The sequence below is a fragment of the Hyaena hyaena genome, unplaced genomic scaffold (genome assembly GCF_003009895.1).
Source record: "Hyaena hyaena isolate Hyena2069 unplaced genomic scaffold, ASM300989v1 scaffold_119, whole genome shotgun sequence".
Taxonomy (NCBI): domain Eukaryota; kingdom Metazoa; phylum Chordata; class Mammalia; order Carnivora; family Hyaenidae; genus Hyaena; species Hyaena hyaena.
In genome coordinates, this window is record NW_024080750.1 from 1,041,013 (window position 1) to 1,060,507 (window position 19,495).

The 19,495-nt window shown below is 49.0% G+C and overlaps 1 protein-coding gene across 2 annotated transcripts in view; it reads right to left on the bottom strand.

Moving 5' to 3' along the window:
• Positions 1-6,874: 6,874 nt before the first annotated feature.
• Positions 6,875-19,495, bottom strand: part of RAB22A (RAB22A, member RAS oncogene family) — a 56,803-nt gene continuing 44,182 nt past the window's right edge. Inside the window, exons 4-8 of one of the 2 annotated variants that reach the window (XM_039236868.1) lie at positions 19,417-19,488; positions 19,222-19,328; positions 18,522-18,631; positions 13,829-13,958; positions 6,875-10,965 (exon numbers count right to left, since the gene is read on the bottom strand). In XM_039236868.1, the coding sequence (XP_039092799.1) occupies positions 13,861-13,958; positions 18,522-18,631; positions 19,222-19,328; positions 19,417-19,488 (387 nt within the window). In that variant the 3' untranslated portion in view covers positions 6,875-10,965; positions 13,829-13,860. Of the gene's footprint in view, positions 10,966-12,922; positions 13,354-13,828; positions 13,959-18,521; positions 18,632-19,221; positions 19,329-19,416; positions 19,489-19,495 lie in introns of those variants that run through there. The other variant, XM_039236867.1, reaches the window with a different exon arrangement.

A 19,495-nucleotide genomic window follows, 5' to 3' on the forward strand; every position in this document is an offset into this window, starting at 1 on the left:
GGGGAGCCTCCTCCTTTTACACGAAGCCATCACACTGGAAATGACTGGAAGAATACATTCAAGCACAACATTGTTGGTGGGGTATTTTATGATCGATCTGGAGGGCCCGACAGGAATGGCTGACGGACCCAGACTGCCGCTCACCTGTTGATAAAGAATCCCCGTGTCACCGCTGTAGTATCTGCTCACTTTCTTTCTTTCTTAACGAAAAAAATTAAACTATGAGGTGTTCTCATTTGTATGCAAAGACAGGAGCCCAAGCCATTGCTGGGGCAGCGGGCTGAAACTTGAACGTCGAGGACAGTATTCCACGGGACTGAGTTCTGGGCCCCGAGGTTGTGCGTTCCCCAGCCCCCCTCCCGTTTCCATTCACAACCGTACAATTTTCTTCTTAAAAACGCCCTGTCTCGAATGGAATGGAGACTTCATAGCGTTCTCATTATGTTTTCTGTCTATTTTATTTTAGCAGAGGCCTGGAGGTAACATTCTCGGCTGAGTATTGATGAAGAGGGTTCTGGTCGTCTTTCCTGCTTCCCCACCCCTTTAACAGCGAAGCCTGTGGTTATAGCAACCTTACATTTTTTTTCTTAAAGTGCTTATTTATCTTTGAGACAGAGACAGAGCACGAGCGAGGGAGGGACAAAGAGAGAGAAGGAAACACAGAATGCAAAGCAGGCTCCACACTCCAAGCCGTGAGCACAGAGCCCGACGCGGGGCTTGAACTCACAAACTGTGAGATCATGACCTGAGCTGAAGTTGGAGGCTTAACTGACCAAGCACCCCAGGCGCCCCGGTTATATCAACCTTACAAAGGTGATCTCTGCATTCTTACACTGTTTCCTGGAAGATGCTGAAAGATTGTGCTGAAAATAAAAAAATGGAGGGGCGCCTGGGTGGCTCAGTTGGTTGGGCGTCCGACTTCGGCTCAGGTCATGATCTCACGGTTCGTGGGTTCAAGTCCCGCATCGGGCTCTGTGCCGACAGCCAGCTCCCTCTCTCTCTGACCCTCCCCTGCTCACGCTGTCTCTCTCTCTCTCCTAGAAATAAATAAAACATTAAAAAAAAATGGAAGTGACCAGAGGTTGGGTTAAAAATCATAATTAACAGACTGATGCCTCTGACGAGGTGCTAGAAGCCTTTGTTCCTTTCCTCTCTTTAAAAAAAAATATTTGGGGCGCCTGGGTGGCTTAGTCGGTTAGCGTCCGACTTTCGCTTAGGTCATGATCTCGCGGTTCGTGGGTTCGAGCCCCGCGTCGGGCTCTGTGCTGACTGCCAGCTCGGAGCCTGGAGCCTGTTTCGGAGTCTGTGTCTCCCTCTCTCTCTGACCCTCCCCTGCTCACGCTGTCTCTCTCTCTCCTGGAAATAAGTAAAACATTAAAAAAAAAAAATTAAAAAAAAATATTTATTTTGGAAGAGAGCAAGCACGCAGAAGGGGGGAAGAGGCAGAGAGAGAGGGAGGGAGAGGAAAGAGAGAATCCCAAGCGGGCTCCACACTGTCAGTGAGGAGCTGGATGTGGGACGCTAGCCCACGGACATGAAATCAGGACCTGAGCCAAAACCAAGAGTCTGATGTTCAACTGACTGAGCCAGGCTGACGCCCCCTTTCCTTTCTCTTGTAAGTGCGAGTGGTGGTCCCTTGGAAAGGGTATAGAAGTTAAGTGATCATTTGATTCTCCTGGGGGGTAATCACAAGAGAGCAGAGATGCTTGACCTCCCCACCAACGCTGACATTTTTAGTAGAAAAATCATGGTTTTTGGCTAGTTTTATTATAAGCCAAACAACCAGAAATTTTAAAAGGCTTTGCATTTTATTTAATAATTTACCATCGTAATGGCAATCTAGTTCTTAACTTTTAATGGAAAAAAAAATCTGCAATAAACATTAAGGTTTCTTGGAAACCCAGGTCCGTGATTTGGTTCTTATATGCTCTAAGGCAAGCAGCCAATTGCTTGTGGAAAAATAAAGTTAATTTGTTTAGTGTATGCATTTAAAACATCCCTGTTTGTTTCGGGTGTGTGCTAATTTGTTTCTTCCTCTTTGGCACAAAGTCATTCTCTTTTCTTGGCATCTATAAAGGAGACTGGCTTCCCAACAGTACTATTCTGACAGGCTATAGACTAATATTCTTCTGCTTAACATATATTTATTTATATCCCCTCTAAGAGGATTTAGGGCAGCTTGAAAAGATTTACGTCAAGTATCAAAATAAAAAAGTGTGTGAAGTTCTACACACTTGCTCCAAATGTGGCTCTAAGCTTGACCACATTGAAGGGGAGGCGTGTGGTTTATTTTTTAAGTTTTTTTTTTTTTTAAGTTCTTATTTAAATTCCAGTTGGTTAACATACAGTGTAATATTAGTTTCAGGTGTACGGTACAGTGATTCAACACTTCCAAACATCACCCTGTGCTCATCAAATTAGGGGCGCCTGGGTACCTCAGTCAATTTGAGCGTCCGACTTCAGCTCAGGTCATGATCTCACGGTCCGTGGGTTCAAGCCCCGCGTCGGGCTCTGTGCTGACAGCTCAGAGCCTGGAGCCTGTTTCAGATTCTGTCTCCCTCTCTCTCTGACCCTCCCCTGCTCATGCTGCCTCTTTCTCTCTCTCAGAAATAAATAAAACTTTTTTTTTATTTAAAAAAATTTTTTTTAATGCTTTATTTATTTCTAGGAGAGACAGAGTGTGTGAGCAGGGGAGGGTCAGAGAGAGAGGGAGTCACAGACTGAAACAGGCTCCAGGCTCTGAGCTGGCAGTCAGCACAGAGCCCGACGCGGGGCTCGAACCCACAAACCGCGAGATCATGACCTAAGTGAAAGTCAGACGCTTAACCGACTAAGCCACCCAGGCGCCCCAATAAAACATTTTTAAAAAATCAAAATAAGCAGGCTCTCCGCCCCCATAACCTATGTCATCCATCTCCCCACCCACCTCCTCTCTGGTGACCATCAGTTTGTTCTCTGTAGTTGAGAGCCCTTTGGGGCGCCTGGGGGGCTCAGTCAGTTGAGCATCTGACTTGGTTTTGGCTCAGGTCATGATCCCAGGGTCGTGGGATGGAGCCCCGTATTGGGTTCCACAGCGAATGTGGAGCCCGCTTGAGATCTCACATGCGCTCTCTCTCTCCCCCTTTCCCCTCTCCCCTGCTTGTGCTCTAAAGTAAGTAAACAAACAAAGAGTCTGTTACTTGGTTTGTCTCTGTTTTCCCCTTTGTCCATTTGTTTCTTAAATTCCACACGAGTGAAGTCACATATGTGTCTTTGAGTGACATTTTGCTTAGCATAATTCTCTAGCTCCATCCATGTTGTTGCCAATGGCAAGATTTCATTCTTTTTTATGGCTGAGTCATGACCCCTTGCACACATATACCACGCCTTCTTTGTCCATTCATTAGCCAATAGGTACTTGGGCTGCTTCCATAATTTGGCTATCCTCAGTGTCGCTGCACTGAACACTGGGGGGGAGGGGGGAGGGGTGGGGAGAGGGCATGTATCCCTTTGAATGAGTGTTTTTGCATTTTTTGGGTAAATACCCGGGAGTGTGATTACTGGATCATAGGGTTGCTCTCTATTTTTACGTTTCTGAGGAGCCCTACCCTGCTTTCCAGAGCGGCTGCACCAGTTTGCACTCTCACTTACTCTGCATGTGGGTTTGAAGGGGAGAGGCGTGTTTAAAAAACTTTTTTACATTTATTTATTTTTGAGAGAGAGACAGAGCACAAGTGGGGGAGGGGCAGAGAGACAGGGAGACCCAGAATCCAAAGCAGGCTCCAGGCTCTGAGCTGCCAGCACAGAGCCTGACGTGGGGCTTGGACCCACGAACCGTGAGATCCTGACCTGAGCCGAAGTCGGGCACTTAACCGACTAAGCCCCCAGGCGCCCCTGGGAGAAAGAATAAGATGCCCGTCACTTCAGTCTGTCTATTTAGTCAGTTTCCATTCTTGATCCGAGTCAGCCTTAGGGTGCAGGAATTCCTGAATTTTTGCTTGTTTTTAATAAGAAAAACCCACACATCCACACTAGTAATGTCAAAAGCATGCGAGCGGATGTAAAGCGTGGAGAGAGTAAAGGTGGCTTTGTCATCCAAGCCTCTTCCCTCAGAGTTGGTGCCCGCTAACAGCGTGGAGGATGCGTCTCCGCATTTTAAAAGCATGCCCGTGTGGTGAAGGCACGCGCGGGTGCCTCAGTCATTTTACATAAACAGAGTCCGACGCCGCGCGCATACTCATGTTAGCTTTTGTCATTCAACTGTACACTGGGCAACTTTCCACTAATTTGCACGTGACAGTTGACTTATGTTCTTTTCCCATAAGTTATAAACAAGTTGTAGGCAGGGCTGCAGTGCTATTCGTGTTGACTTGGGAATTCTTGTACGGAGCGTGTGGGGGGGGGCAGGGGGGGGTCTTTAAATGTGGATCATTTCCTTTTCTGAGGGAGGGTTGCTCTTTTCGCTTTGCAGGCCCTCTTAGGAAACTAAAGGTAGAAACCTGCTCCTCTGTATACGTAGCAAGCATTAGCTCCCATTTTTGGTTCACCTTTGTTTTTTTAATGTCCTTCTAATTTTTTGGGAGAGATTTGAGATGGTGAGGGCACGCGGGCATGCGCAGAGGCACACGAGCAGGGGATGGGCGGGGGGGGGGGGGCGAGAAAGGATCCCCAGCAGGTTGCCGGCTGAAAGATCCATGAGATCACGACCTGAGCTGGAATCAGGAGTCGGATGCTTAACCGACAGAGACCCAGGAGCCTCTTCTGGGGCAGCTCCCCACTTCGGCCAGGGCCCTTCCTGCTCCGCTGTATCACAGGGCCAGATGCAGGACGGGAGGGCTGCCCCGGGCCTGTGGACCTGGCCTTGTGCTTTGTCTTCCCCCACACGCAGCTCCCGCTCCGTGTGTCTGTATGTCTTAATGCTGGAGGGTATGTGCTAAGAAACATGCTCCCTTTCGGGAACAATTAAAAAAGCCTGTAAAGCATATATCGAATGGGAAAATGCAAATTCCACTCTCAGATACCATACACACCTGCAGGAATGGCTCAGGTCGAGAATATACCCAGTGCTGGCAAAGGAGCCGGGCAACTGAAATTCTCATAGACTGCGGGGGGCGGGAGTTATATGGAGACGCTACTTTAGAAAACTCTATCTATGGGGGCGCCTGGGTGGCTCAGTCGGTTAAACATCTGACTCTCTTGATTTCGACCCAGGTCCCGATCTCACGGTTTGTGAGTTCGAGTCCCGCATCAGGCTCCGTGCTGACAGTGTAGAGCCTGCTTGGGATTCTCTCTCTCTCTCCCTCTCTCTCTCTGTCCCTCCCTTGCTCATACTCTTTCTCTCTCAAAATAAATAAAAAGAAAAAAAAAGAAAACCGTATCTACTAAAGCAAAAATAAATAGACCCACAAATACATTTGTCTTCCATGACCCAGACATTCCGTCCCAGGGTGTGCCCTCCCGGCACCTGCCTGCGGCACTGAGGCCATGTGTAAGAGCGCCTGTTGTGCTGCGTTCAGAAGGGCACACTCCGGACACGCCCCCGTGCCTGTGTGTGCTGAGTGCATGAGTCAGTGGCAGTTTATTCACACGATGGAATCGTACACAGCTGCGAAAACGAGCGTGAACAGGGCACGCCACGTTGAATGAAAGCCAGACGGGAACCACAGGGTGTGCGTGTAAAGTTCAAAACGAGGCAAAAGGGCCCTGTGATGTTAGAAAGCGGGATAGCGGCTGCGCGGAGGCACAAGGTGGGCCTTTTGGGCTTCGGTGATGCTGCTTTTCGACCTGAGTGGGTACAAGGGTGTCTCCTTTGTGAAAATGTAAAGAGGCTTACACTGTACTTATGGCATTTTCTGTGCATGTTCTACTTTAGAAAAAAAAATGCAAAAACCCCCAACAAACCAATGACAAATAGATTTTTTAAATGGAACCAGATAAAGATGATCAGGGAGATGGCTTTTAAAAACAAATTAGGGGGCCTGGGTGGCTCAGTTTGTTGAGTGTCTGACTTTGGCTCATGTCATGATCTCAAGGGGAGTTTGAGCCCCGCAGCAGGCTCTTTGCTCTCAGTGTGGAGCCTGCTTCGGATCCTCTGTCCCCCTTTCTCCCTGCCCCGCCCCCATGCTCTCTCTCAAAAATAAGTATTTTTAAAAAGTTATATGGTCAGATATGTTAAAAAACACACAACACCAGACCACAGGAAGAGTGCTCGCTCTCTGTGAACACTGGGCTGGACGCTGGTGTCGTCCCCAAGTGTCAGCTTCCCGTTTTACAGATGAAGGGAATGGAACTCAGAGAGGGTGAGAGCTTTCTCAGGGCCACACAGCCTGGACAGGGGCTGGCCGGGACTCAAACCCAGGTCTGTCCATCTGCAGTCCTCTCTGGCGCCCCCACTGGACACATCAGTGCTCTCTACACAATCACGGCGCCACGACAAAGGCACTTCTGTGGGGGGGGACGTGGAAGAGAGGACGAGCAGGTGGGGCCGACCTGTGCAGGCGATGGATGGCGGGGATTTCGGGGTTCAAGTCAACGTCAGAACAGAAGGGCACCTTGGAAGAGACCCTGCAGAGGCTGCGAGACGGTGTGCAGCGCTTTCTCACTTAGTAGATGCTAGTGTGGCCCCGGCAGCCCTGCCCCCGCCCCGCCTCCACCTTCCCTGAGGAAGGTCATGGAGGAAGGATGCGGACAGGGAGCTGCAGGAAGCCGGGAGGGCAAAGCGACGATGACACACACACCCGCTGCTCACCAGACGCGGCGGCGGTGGCCGCTAGCAAAGCTGGCGCATTTCAGTTTTCCAAAAACAGTTTTCAAACCCACTTCAGAATATTTGGCTCGGGAACATGTGCTCAATACTGCCTCAGAGAGAGACCAAACCATTCGAAAGGCAAATACGTGTATTTGTAAACATAGCATTTTATTAACAAAATGTTTACACCCTTCTTACAATACAACAAACTTTGGAGTGATTTAGCACGTTATGCTCTATAAAAGTTGATTATAGAATACGCAAGCTAAAACAACACAGTATAATGAAAGTATGCCAAATCTACCACCGCTTGCAAACGACCTACTATCAGCATTACGTATAAAAAGAAAAATCTTAACAACGAAAACTCAAAAGATTTAGTTTTCTTTTGTCAGCATCAAGAAACAATACAGACATCATAGGGTTTACATGTAGACTTAGGTCCAGCCCAAGGTAAAGACTGCAAAAATAAAGTCTTTGACGTCCATATGACCTTGGCCACCCCTCCCCCCCACCGACGTATTGCATCATGGGTAGTCAAGCGATGCGACATGCGGTGAAGCCAGGGCTATACATGCGGGCTGTTTCTAGTGCTACAAAGCGGCCTAAACTGTAAGCAACTTCATTGTGTGTGTGTGTGTGTGTTTTTCATAATAGATGCTATTATAGAAAGGCACAAATATCTTACTCCTTGCATCGGGTCTTGAAAAGGCATGACATTCTTAGGAGACACAAGAGCTGCTGGTATGACAGCATAGCTTCTGTTTGTTTATTTTTTTGTTCGTTTTTAAAGGTCAAGGCTCATCTCCACGGCTGTTTCTCTTCAAGACTTCAGACATGTGTCTCTACATGCTTAACCAACGCTGTTAGAAACCACGCGCCGTTCTGACAAACTACCTCATCACCGACTCTAAAAACCGTTCTGTCACTCAGTCCTGTGGCCACTGTCCACCGGTGCTGCTCACTCCCTTTCTGCAAGTATGGGAGCTCCTGGCCTAAGATCAGCCTTCGAGATTTCTGCCAGCGCTCGTTGCACGTGGCGGGCGCAGCCCACTGCCGCGCCCAGGGAAAGTGTCACATGCACTAAGGAGGTGGCTGGTGCTGTGCGTCCTGAAGGGAGAACCCACCGCGAAGTGAGAAGAAGAGAAGTAAGGCAAGAAGTCTGTTTCAATCACAGAGAAGGCAAGACATCGATTCTTAAGAAGGTCAGAGGCATGATGGACAATGATGTGAATGACTCATCAGGCGAAATGATGGAAAGACGGAGCTGGCGGAGAGTAAAAAAAGAAAAATCTTTTCCAGGGTAACACAGCCCTGTCTACACAAGACAACAAATGGTTTAAGCATAGAGCCACCCATCAGTTGCTCTGACTGCCCAGCTGCCGAGAACTCCCCCCGCCTCCCAGCCCGATCGACCAGTCACTCTGACATCACGTGCAAGGCCCACATTAAGACGAAGTTTCATCAACTGTGTCATAACCTCATCTGCGGAGTCAGCAGAGGCCCCCAGACTTCAGCCTCGCCTTCTGAGTGTTTCAGGGGGCAAAACAGGCTATTCAAGCACACATTCGATTAAAAAAGTGATCAAGCCCAACCGGTACTAGAACGAAGCCCCAGAGCGAAATGCATGCCTCAGAGTGGGGCTGGGGCGTGCCACCTGCCACACGCCAGCTGGGGAGCCGGGGGGCTCTGGGCTCGCCCGACAGAGGAGGTGGGCTCTGCTTTTCTACAACCCGGAGCAAGATGTGCGAGTCTCCTGGACGATTTCAGTTCTGAGCAAAGATTACCGGCCTCAGGCGCAGTATGCTACTCAAAGATGCGGTCCTTACAACCGCTGCATTAAACAACTGGCTTCCAGAAACAACGAGAAGTTCCTGAATCAAGAAGTGGCATGGACACCAGTGTGTTTTGCTTCTTCTGCATGATTAGGGGGAACGCTAAGATCTGGACTTTAAAACTGCCAATTAAAGAGGGCTTTTTCAAAAAATCATTACTACCTTAGGATTTCCCATTAATTAGCTGAAATTCTGGGCAAGTGGATTCCTGTTCATGGAAAGCTATCCAGAACTGTGCTTGTTTATGAAGCATGCTGATGAGGTCCGGGGCACCGGGGTAAATATAAACATTTTTGTTTCTGTTCAATTTGTTCAGACTCCGTGGTTTTACTTCCAGTGTCTCCTGGTGACACAGCCTCGTCTCACTGTCTAAAATATTCAATGCAGTAAAAGGAGAAGACGAAAGGTTTAAAATTTTTCTTTCTATTAAACTTCGGAATCCTTTTGTTTTGAAGCTGAAAATATCCTAGCATCTATATTGATTATCCTCTAAAAGGAAAGAACACAGATATTAGTTATTTCTGATGGTGCAGACCATCAAATTAAAGTTGATCTATGCCTACTGGATGTCCTTCTAGATTTGGAAAGTAAATCATTTTCCTATATACTCAGAGAATCCTGAAGGACAAACAGAGAAATATGGGGATTCTCAGTTTTATTTATTCCCTTTCTTCATTATGTCTAATGAAACTTCATCACACCGGGTCTCTCTTATCATTCTCTTAGACTGAAAAAGTAGAGGCTTCTGAAAAATGTAATACCCTTCTAATATTTTTTAGACTTTCATTTGCACATAAAAGAGGACAAATGCCCCCAGAATGCCATTAGTGTTTTTTGCAAATCGGATAATCAAATTGCCTGGATTTCTATTACTGGAAATCAAGACGAGGAACTCTCTGTCCAGAGGAACTGGGAGAGGCCATTTCTCCCGCTCCTAGGCTAAATTCCCACTCAACCACCCTTTGCTAAAACCATGCAGCATAATGCGTGTCTCCCGAATAAATCTGTTGCTTGGACTACTTTTTATAACAGTAGCACAGGGGTTAAAATAAGTCTCCTAAATATCCCCTTGTGCTGCTGAACTTCTGATGGACCAAGCTAACTGAAGGCGGGCATACAGTGATAGCTTGGTCCTTAAAGGTACCTTCCATTTCTTCCTTTAAACCACATTAACCGTTAAGAGGTAGAGGATCTCCTGAAGTCAAACTGTAAACAGAAGTCACGCAGCTAAGTCCCTTTAAAACAAATATAAAAAAGGAAGCTTTTCCACAAACTCACACCAGCTAGCTGATTTCCTGCCTTTACCTTCCATCACCACAGAGGTGGGAGGAACATTTACAGAAGACAGAGAAGAGAGCCAGCCCGAGTTTGCGGGCTGCCTTCCGCCACAAAGTTGTAAAGCAGGAACCGAGGAGGTGTCAGAGGTGAGGGGCTTTCAGTGACTTTTCCCCAGAAGGAAAGGATTCTCTCATCTCTCCTACAGGTTTCTGCCCATCTGTCCTATGTAACACAGCACGCTCCTCTGTCTTATGTAACCAAGGGGGCGGGAAGCAGGTTCGCAGGGAGCTCTGGGAAAAACAAAAACAAAAAACAACAAAAGAATGGGAAAAAGCGCTTCTAAGAATTTATAGATCTTCTTTCGCAGCTCACCCACGGAACATTAACAGCTGCAGAAGACAACGAACAAACACCTTTTCACGCTCTGAGGCGGACACGCCAACTACCGCAATGTGATCTGACTCAAACCTGTCCATCTGAACGCAGGGCTGGGAAAGTACAGATATTTTGGTCTGGTATCACCAGGAGAGCCACAAAGAGTTGTCGAAAGGCCATTTTCATTACTATTATCTCCCAGAGTTTTAATTTAGAAGATCTCCTAGACCTGTTTTCCTTCTTGAGAATAGAACAAAAATAAATCCAAGACTCAAAAGGGAAGTTCTAGAAACGAAATGTGCTCTTCTTTCCCTTTTTAATGTATTTAAAAATAATGAGAATTGATCACCTCGAGGAGGGCACCAGCCCACTGAAAGGGGGAGGTCAAGCCTCTAATACAAAGGGCTCAACCCTCTGATATGGGAGGCGTCCGCTTCAAACATAATCATAAACGGGGAACAAGGAAAGTGTTATTTTAGAGGGAGGGAATCTTTCAGCTACTCCGCGTAGCGCTCAGCCTGCCCGCGGCTGAAAGCAGGTGATGGAGTCTCATTTGGAACCAGAAGGGCTCCTAATAGGTACTTCTCCCCAATCACTTGTTACAGAGAGTTTCAAATGAAGGACACTTAATCATACTCTTACTTTATGTTCTTTTAATCACCAAATGATGGTTAATTAGTTATCATAGAATCAGAAAAACACTTGTGTGAAAGGAGAGTTCTGGAGCCCGATGGTTCCTGGCCTGGACACCTGCAAAAGAGCTCATTTCAGTGTCTCTGAGAGGAATCGATACATACTTGCAGCTAATTAGGGAGTTTTTGCTTTCCAGTCCCCAAAGTTTTTTCAAATGGCCCTTTGTCAGAAGGGAACCAAAAAGAAGATTTTTAGAGATGGGCTGTGTGTCAATTCCTTTGGAATCTAGCTTTTTTCTAAGACAAAAAGATATATCTTAGGAAATGTATGACCGTATGAAATGTCTATTAGATCGTTGCTTGGTCAGGTCCTGGGTCCTTAATCCAGGGTGTGTTCAAAATAAAACACTGCTTCTGCCTTTAATCTTCCTCTTTTGCATCACACAAGCAAACAAAACGAATGAGAACATTCTGGACGGCAGCTAAGAATTTGCTGCTGCTGCTGCTGCTGAGCAGGAAGAGGATGGTCCGGGCGGCACGGGGCCTTGTCGGTTCTCGAAACCCTCTGATGGAAGCGAGGAGGGAGGGTGGAGGCGCCGTCAGCACGGGGCCTGAACCCACGGGCTGTGAGATCACAACCCGAGCTGAAGTCAAGAGGTGGACGCCTGACCGACTGAGCATCACCCGCATCACCCGTCCTCTGGAGACTATTGAACGCATGGCCGTAACCCGAGGAGACACTCTCCACATACGGGGAGGAGCCAGGAGAAGTCGTGAAGAGAAAACAGCTGTGGGGGCCCGCGAGGCCGGCCGTGCTCTGGGCTGCGTGCAGTGACCGTCCCAACAGGGAGGGAGGGGGATGCGGCGCGGGACGGCCTTCCCCTGCGCAGCCAGGCACCGTGAAATCACCGACAGGTTTGGAGGAGAAACCGTGAAGGTCACAGATCTGCCTCACCGTTAGGTGAAATAAGACAGAAAGGGCCACACACGCATCGCCTCTTCGGTTATGAGTCAAGCAGCCTTTGTTTTCATTTTGTTTGCTGTTGTGGAGATGGAGGCCCAGCAGTGGGGACGTCCATCCGGGACGGCCCAGGGCACGGGGCCAGACGTCCTGCCCCGTCTGGACATATAGGAAATACAGTCTCCCCTCCTCCCCTTCAGGTGCTGGGCGCCCACCCTCCCCTGGAACCACGTGTTTTCTCTCAAAGCTGCTAATTTCACGGTGGGAAGGAAGCAAGACGCTGGGAGGGTACAGAGTCCACATGTATTTTAAACACAATGTTAGAATCTTCCCCAACTACATTCCTTCCTTATGATTTCAGTAAGAGAATAAATAATTCCAAATGCTTAAGATATCCACCAGGGAAAAGGGAATCGTTTTTTACTTAATCTGCGTTATAATTTTCCCATTAAAATCTACCCATGTCAAGTGGGGGGCACAGGGAAATACAATTATTTTTAAAAGTTTCAACTGTTCAGCTTAAGGATAGCTCTGAAAACACAATTTAGTTTGAAACTCAAGCTGTTTCATTTCCTATTTAATCTTGTAAATTTCCTTCCCATACAATACTCAGGTTGGAAGGGTGCCAGATTAGACCAGGAGCAAATTGTCACCAACCTCACTGCAGCGCTTTATTTTTAGATTGTATTAAAAACCTCATTAGGCACCCTGAGGGAAGGAGTGTTAACCGCTGACGGAGGCAGGGGAATAAAGGAAACGGAAAGATAAGCGGGATTGTTAACAAGGAAAGCTCGCTTAGAACACCTGTCTGAGGCCGCTGTAAATGCTACAAGAAACTGATTACCAAGACCAGGTGAAATGACTTAAACTTGGAGCTTAATCTTTTGCCCGCAGGCTAGGCAGGGCTAGGCAGGCTCGTCAGAGTGGCATATGTCTTTACTACGATTTCCAGATGGGGTGTGGAAGGGAGGGGTGCGTGGAAGGCGAGGCACAGGCATCTTGAAGGGCTGTGAGCCAAGGGCTCTGTGCCCTCGCACAGCCACGTGCTTCGGAGTCCCCTGCAGACGGGCGGAAAAGTGGGCGGGCAGATGGAGACACGGGGTGCGAGATTAAATGGAGTGCTGGAGGAAACATAGAATTTATTCACGTATTTACATCATTTATAATCTTTAAGCAACGGTCTCATAAATACAGACGACAACTTTACATGAGCTGGGCAACAGACAGAGCTGGCCTCCCCACCGTTCACACCCCTTTGCTTTCTCTCTTCTTCCTCGGTTTACACCCCTGCTCCTCAGCTCGGACACACGCAGTTCGGTTCATTCCAGGCACCTCCCTCTGCCGCTGCCATCTTGACTGTGAGAGCGTATTTAAAAAGGTGCCAGTAATGGGTTTTGTGACGCGCACAGGACAGGGTCAGAATGCCAGCCTCGGGTGAGCCATGCGTCTGTTGGTACTGTATTAACTTACTGGAAGTGTCATGGCCTAAAGTCTTCAAGGAAAAGTGCTTTCAAGATGGCGGGGACGGAGGCATTTCCATCGGGCCTATAAATAACCCATTTTAGCTTCATGTGATAATTGCCGTCCCTCCACTTACGATCACCTACCGCATCTTAAATGACATGACTCCCCGTAGCAGTGGTAACGGGAAACCAAGGAAATTACAATCTCCACAAGGTTTTTTTTCCCTCGAGAACCACGAAAGTGCTAATTTCCCCTTTACAAATGTTACATAAAATCTTGATTATAAAACTACTCAGCAATGTAATCCTGTCATCCGTACAATTACGTGTTCCTTTTCGGCAAGGTCAAGCCAGTGATGCAGTCCCTTCCTTTGCACGCCAGCCTCTCTACGTGATGGAGGTCTGCAGACTGAAATATTACCGCGGCAGCCTCCAAAGAGGAAGTGGAACTGGCCAATTTCTCTGAATCCTTTTTGCAAGAAGAAGACCCTACACTGGCGAGGCGAAACCTGCCAGCAGGGCCCCCCGCCCTCCTGTGAGCTCCCTGGACCACCTACTTCGTCACTCAGCCCGGAAGGCCGCAGCTTGGTCAGCAGCAGCTTCGCTGTGGCTCGGAAGGCTGTCTCCGGAGCTTGAAGCCCTTCCCGCCAGATGGGGGGCTGGCGTCAGCGGACGGGATTCTTCGACCTAGACAGAGAGAAGAAGAGGGAAGGGAACGAGCTTTAATTTTCCAATCGGCTTATTTCCAGAAGCAACGATTGTGCAGATGAAAACTGACAGGTTTCACTAAAGTAAAAAGAATCACATTTTTCCAATTTTTGATTTATCGAAAAGTTGCAAAGATAGCGTCGAGGGTATGTGTACATACGCCCCTCTCCCGGGGAGTGTTAACATCTTCCGTTCCCACGGGCTACCTGTGAAAATGAAGAATTGCATGTTGGCACATCACTAACTAAGGTTCAGACTTTTATCAGATGACCTCAGTTGTTCTACTCATGTACTGTTTCTGTTCAAGGGTCCAAACAAGGACATCACATTGCATTTGGCAAAACTTTTTTTAATTAGAAAGAAATTACAGGTTGACCAGGCATTCTAAGCAGGGAGTATGTGCAGCTCGCAAACCTCCATCAGAACATGCCTGTCCTTCTGCCTCGGGGCAGAGCACCGTCCACAGACAGGTGTGCGCACACACGCACAGCACACGCACACACCTCTCTAGCCTCCCCCCCGCCCTGTCCCCCTCCTTCGGCCCCGCGAGGAGCAGCCACGTGCACGGTCGTCCACCTCGCTGCTTCCACTGAACATATCCTGGGGCTGTTGTACCGCAGCTCTGTGTCTAACAGCTCGATGCCAGCGCACTGCATGGAGGTGCCGTAATTTATTTAACCACTCCCCTGTTGATGGATACTTAGTTTGTTTCCAACACCGTGATGGTATTAACAACAGTGTAAACAATATCTCTGTGAACCAGCGTGTGAGATAAATTAACAGGAGTGGAAGAACTGGGTCACGCTATTCTACTCCTGGGTATTTGTCTGACACACACACCGTATTCCCAGTGTCGGTCTAGCACAAATGCAAGAAGGACGTGCGATTTAAATTCTGACAGATGCCGCCAAATTGCTCTCTGAAGAGGCTGTGCCACTTTATCCTCCTACCAACGATGCATGAGAGCGAACAGGTTTCCCTTTACTGCTCTGTGAAGCAGAATGTCAATTTCAGGAGAAACCTTAAATCACATCCACCTACCTGGGCCGGTAACGCAAGGGCTGCGTCCATGCACAAAGGCCTTCCTGAGGCGCTCCCACTTCCCAGCTCCCTAGCACCTCCGACACCAGAGCCAGTCGGAAGCCCGAAGCAAGGCACTTCCATGCTTACAGAACTACGAATTAGACCCTAAGCTCTGCGTGTCTCTCCATCTTTGTTTCTGGTATCCGTTTAGCACGGCACGAGGAACGGAGGCACTCTGAGAGCACGGGATGAACAGGCACACGCATCTTTCGGCACGATCAGGGCTGAGGTGGACTCTGCCAGCTCTCAGGTCTGTGGGCGCCACGCCTGGACCTCAAGTTTGCAGCTTGAGCAGCCTGCAAACTCAGGTGGGTGGCCCACGGCGTGGCGTCCGCACTAGAAGCCGTCCCCCACAATGCCCTACGACGACTACTCTCACGCCTGTAGACACTACCATGAATAAACTGCAAATTTACTTAAAACCTTTACTGAAGCTTCTCGTTGCATGTTTCCCATAAAGAGATGGTGGGAATCCAGCTGGTACTGACAAGAGTCTTAGAGGAAGGCAGAGAAGAACCTCTTCGTGACTTGGGAACAGACCACAGTCTCTTAAATAGGAGCCAGAATGTGCTAACCGTAAAGGGAAACAAGCATAAACAGGATTATGTTAAGAAAAACGCCAGCTCATCAAAACATTTGATTCACAAATGAAAGTCAGGCCACAGAGTAGATCTTACCAGGACACGGGACCAATGACAGACTCATATCCAAAATAAGTGATAAACATAGTTAAGAAAAAGGCAGGTAGCCCAACAGGAAAACAGGCAAAAGTTCACAAAGGAGGATATCCAGGTACTTCCACATAAACGTTAAGTAACTATCCAGAAAGGGGCTCATGGCCATTAACTGCAGATCAAGAGCCAGGGAGCGGTGACGCTGACAGGGGCTCCACACGCCAGCGGCGGGAGCGTCCGCTCGGGTAACCACTTTGAAGACCGGTTAGCAGCAAACTCCTACGGAGCACCTGTACGCCCAGGGGTGTGGCCATCGTCCTTCTGGGTCCAAACAGACCTGACAAGCAAGCGTGCCCAGAGTGCGCGCACCGGACACGAGGCAGAGCTCGCGGAGGCACCGTCAGCAACAGCTCCGAATTGCCAACACCTACTCACACCCCCCTCAACAGAACAGGCAAGCACACCGTGGACACTGTCCCCTTCTCCACACGCACGCGCACCCACACCCTCTACGGTAATGAGAATGAGGCAATGATCCGGATGAATCTGACAAACGTAACGCAGAACTACAGATGTCGATGCAAAGGAATAAATACAGTATGTTTAAAAACTAAAGTATAAAAATAGGCAAGACAAGTCTGAGGAGCCAGCAGGCAGGACAGTGGCTCCCTTGGCGGGGACAGGAAGGACTGAAGGGCATACGGGAGCTCCGGGAGCTCCAGGTCTTGATCCGACTGCTGACTGCGGGAGAAGACTCAGTCTGTGAAAACTCCCTGAGCCCCACACTTCTAAGTGCCCTTCGGGGCGCAGGTTACACTCCGGTAAAGTCAGCGTGCTGGGCCCTGTGCGGGTGCCATTCTACCACACCCGGTAAACAGTCAACTCGATTCACCTCTCTCTCAACTTTTCTCATCTTTGGGAATAGACTTTTTAAAAAATTTTCACAGTTAAAATGAGTATGTACGTGCTAGTTTTTATTTAAGAATTTTTTTTAATGTTTTATTTATTTCTGAGAGAGAGAGAGAGAGAGAGAGAGGGAGAGAGAGACAGCGTGAGCAGGGGCGGATCAGAGAGGGAGGGAGACACAGAATCTGAAACAGGCTCCAGGTTCTGAGCTGTCAGCACAGAGCCTGATGTGGGGCTCGAACCCACAAACTGTGAGATCATGACCTGAACCGAAGTCGGACGCTCAACCGACTGAGCCCCCCAGGCGCCCCTTTAAGAATTTTCATTGTTGGCATCGTTCACTACCTTTCTGTTTTTAATACTGCTACGGCACCCCCCACACCAAAATAACAACGGTATTGGCACACTCACACCGCCGCACACTTAGAGGCTTCAGCTTGAACTCCTGCCTTTCAAGTGGGCATTTGACTCTTATTTATAGTCTAGGAAGACGCTAAACGTCACGACTTCAAACACTCAAGTGAAGCGGCCGGACGCAGGGCTGGAGACGGGCCGGCCCGTGGCCCTGTGTGGTGGCAGCTGGCCTTGGCAGTACTCTAAAAGCACCTTCAGCACTCCTGTACGGCACTTCTGTACAGCACTCCTGCACGGCACCCCTGCACGGCACCCCTGCACGGCACCCCCGCACGGCACCCCCGCACGGCACCCCTGTACGGCACTCTGAGAACTCTCGAACTGGCGGCCAATCTACACAGTGGGGCCTATTACATAAAATCCAGAGCTCTGGACAAACGAAAATCATCAAAACATGAAAATAACCCCAGCAACTGGGCAACCAGGGGCCTACATTCCGGTGTGAGCCCACCTGCCGGCGCAGGGCCCCCACGTGCCGGGTCGCAGCCCCCGCCTGGCCGTGGCGGGTGCTGGGCTGCGCGCCCTCCTCTACACGACGGCCACGTGCCCTGCCAGCCTCGGTGACTTCTGACCCCACGCAGTGGGTGATGCTGAGCGAGTAAGCCCGCTGTGCCCTTTCTCCTGGCCTCCACCTGCAAGTCTGACACGCCCAGTCTCAGCTCCTCTCTCACCTCCTCAGAGCGAGGCCTTCCCTGACCACCTGCGGACCCTCCTCCACTTCATCCGTACCTCCGCTTCCCATCACTGCACGTCGGCTGCAGGGATCTTACTCAGCCCGTGCTCACTGCCTGTCTCCTGAAGCAGAAAGCGTGCTCTGGGAGAGCGGGGGCCACGCCTGTCTTGTTCACCGCTCTCTCCCCCAGAACAGTTCTCAATAAATATTCTGATGAATCGGAATGAAATGAACAAACATAGATACGGTCTGGAGAGGGTCCCCAGGGTATGTGGCAGCATCCTTCCACCTCGCAGCAGCAGCAGCAGCAGCAGCAGCAGCAGCAGCGTATTCACACTTCCGGGAAGGGAAGGGGGAGGGGGCAGGAAAGGGAGGTCTTACATTTTACTCGCCTGGTTTTAATTTTTGAGGGTTTTCTTACATGGAATCACAGTTGCGTTTCATTTCTTATTGTTTTGTTCATTTTCTATGACTCTGGATGGCTAGCTGAAACGCATTTAAAGACAGACAAAGCGGGAGATGACAGCTTCCAGGACCTCAAGGCCTGGTGCATTATTTGTTCAGCAGCAACATTCTTTCGAGAAGAGTCGCGGCCATCAGGCCGTGGCTCTCCAGCAATCAGATCAGGAGCCGCAGCCCAGCCGCCACGTGTGCAGCCTGCAGTGTCCTGCCACTGAGAGCAGTGTCAGACGCCAGACTCTCCTACGCACGGAGGGGGCGGTCCCCGGCCACGTGATTCTGTATTAAGTTGCTCTGCCCAGAGGAAAACCCATAAGGAACAGAGATACTCACTAATTTCTATAAAGAGTTCATTTATGTTTATTGCATTTTTCGCACTGGTCTCCACGAAAATCGCATGGATGGAGTCGGCGTAGTCCTTAGCATCTCTCTCCAGGACTTCTCTGGAAGGCAACAATTACCCGGTAATTAACCACATTTGTGATGACAAAGGATGTCACAAACGGCTAGTGTCTGAGCCCTGAAAACACGGTGCTCCCAATCACACCGCTTACACGGTCACAGAACAGAGTCCAGCACTACCAGCAACCCAGCTACCTGAGGGAACGATCACAGAATGGCAAGGGAGCCCCCCTCCCACCAAAGTGAAGTCCTTGTTTTGGGAATCATGGGAGTGGTCCAAGTGGTCCAGACAAACTGCCAATAAATGTCTTTTCCTTAGAGTAGCCATGTTTCCCCCCATTCGAGTGCCCCGTTTCATGGAAACGGGGTGAGGCTACACTCATCTAAGATAACGTCAAGTATGATGTAACCGCTGCTTCAGTATACTGCACACCTGTCTCTCTCTGTGTAATCTAATCACCCCCAATGTCTGAACTCTTAATTTTTGTTGGAAACTTCAGGACTTCAACTGAACAACAAGGAGTTTTTCAATGTCAGAGATAAAATAAAAGCCAGATTCTTATATTGAATATTGCTCGGGGGGAAAAGGAACACGTAATCAGCACTGGAATCTCCCGTTCTAATAACTTACCTGACGTCGATAAGATCACACTTATTTCCTGCAATGGCAACCACGATATTGGGCGGGCCATGCTGCCTCAGCTCTTTCACCCAGTTCTTTAATGTTGAAAACGTCTCCTGGAACACAAAGAACAGAAAGCGACTGGAGGGCTAAGCAGCCGAGAGAGAGTGTTCGGAACAGTCTAAGGGCAATGGAGAGTCTTACTTCTTTTGTGATGTCATAAACAATCACGGCTGCAGCCGAGCCTCGGTAGTACATAGGCGCCAAGGCACGAAACTGTGGA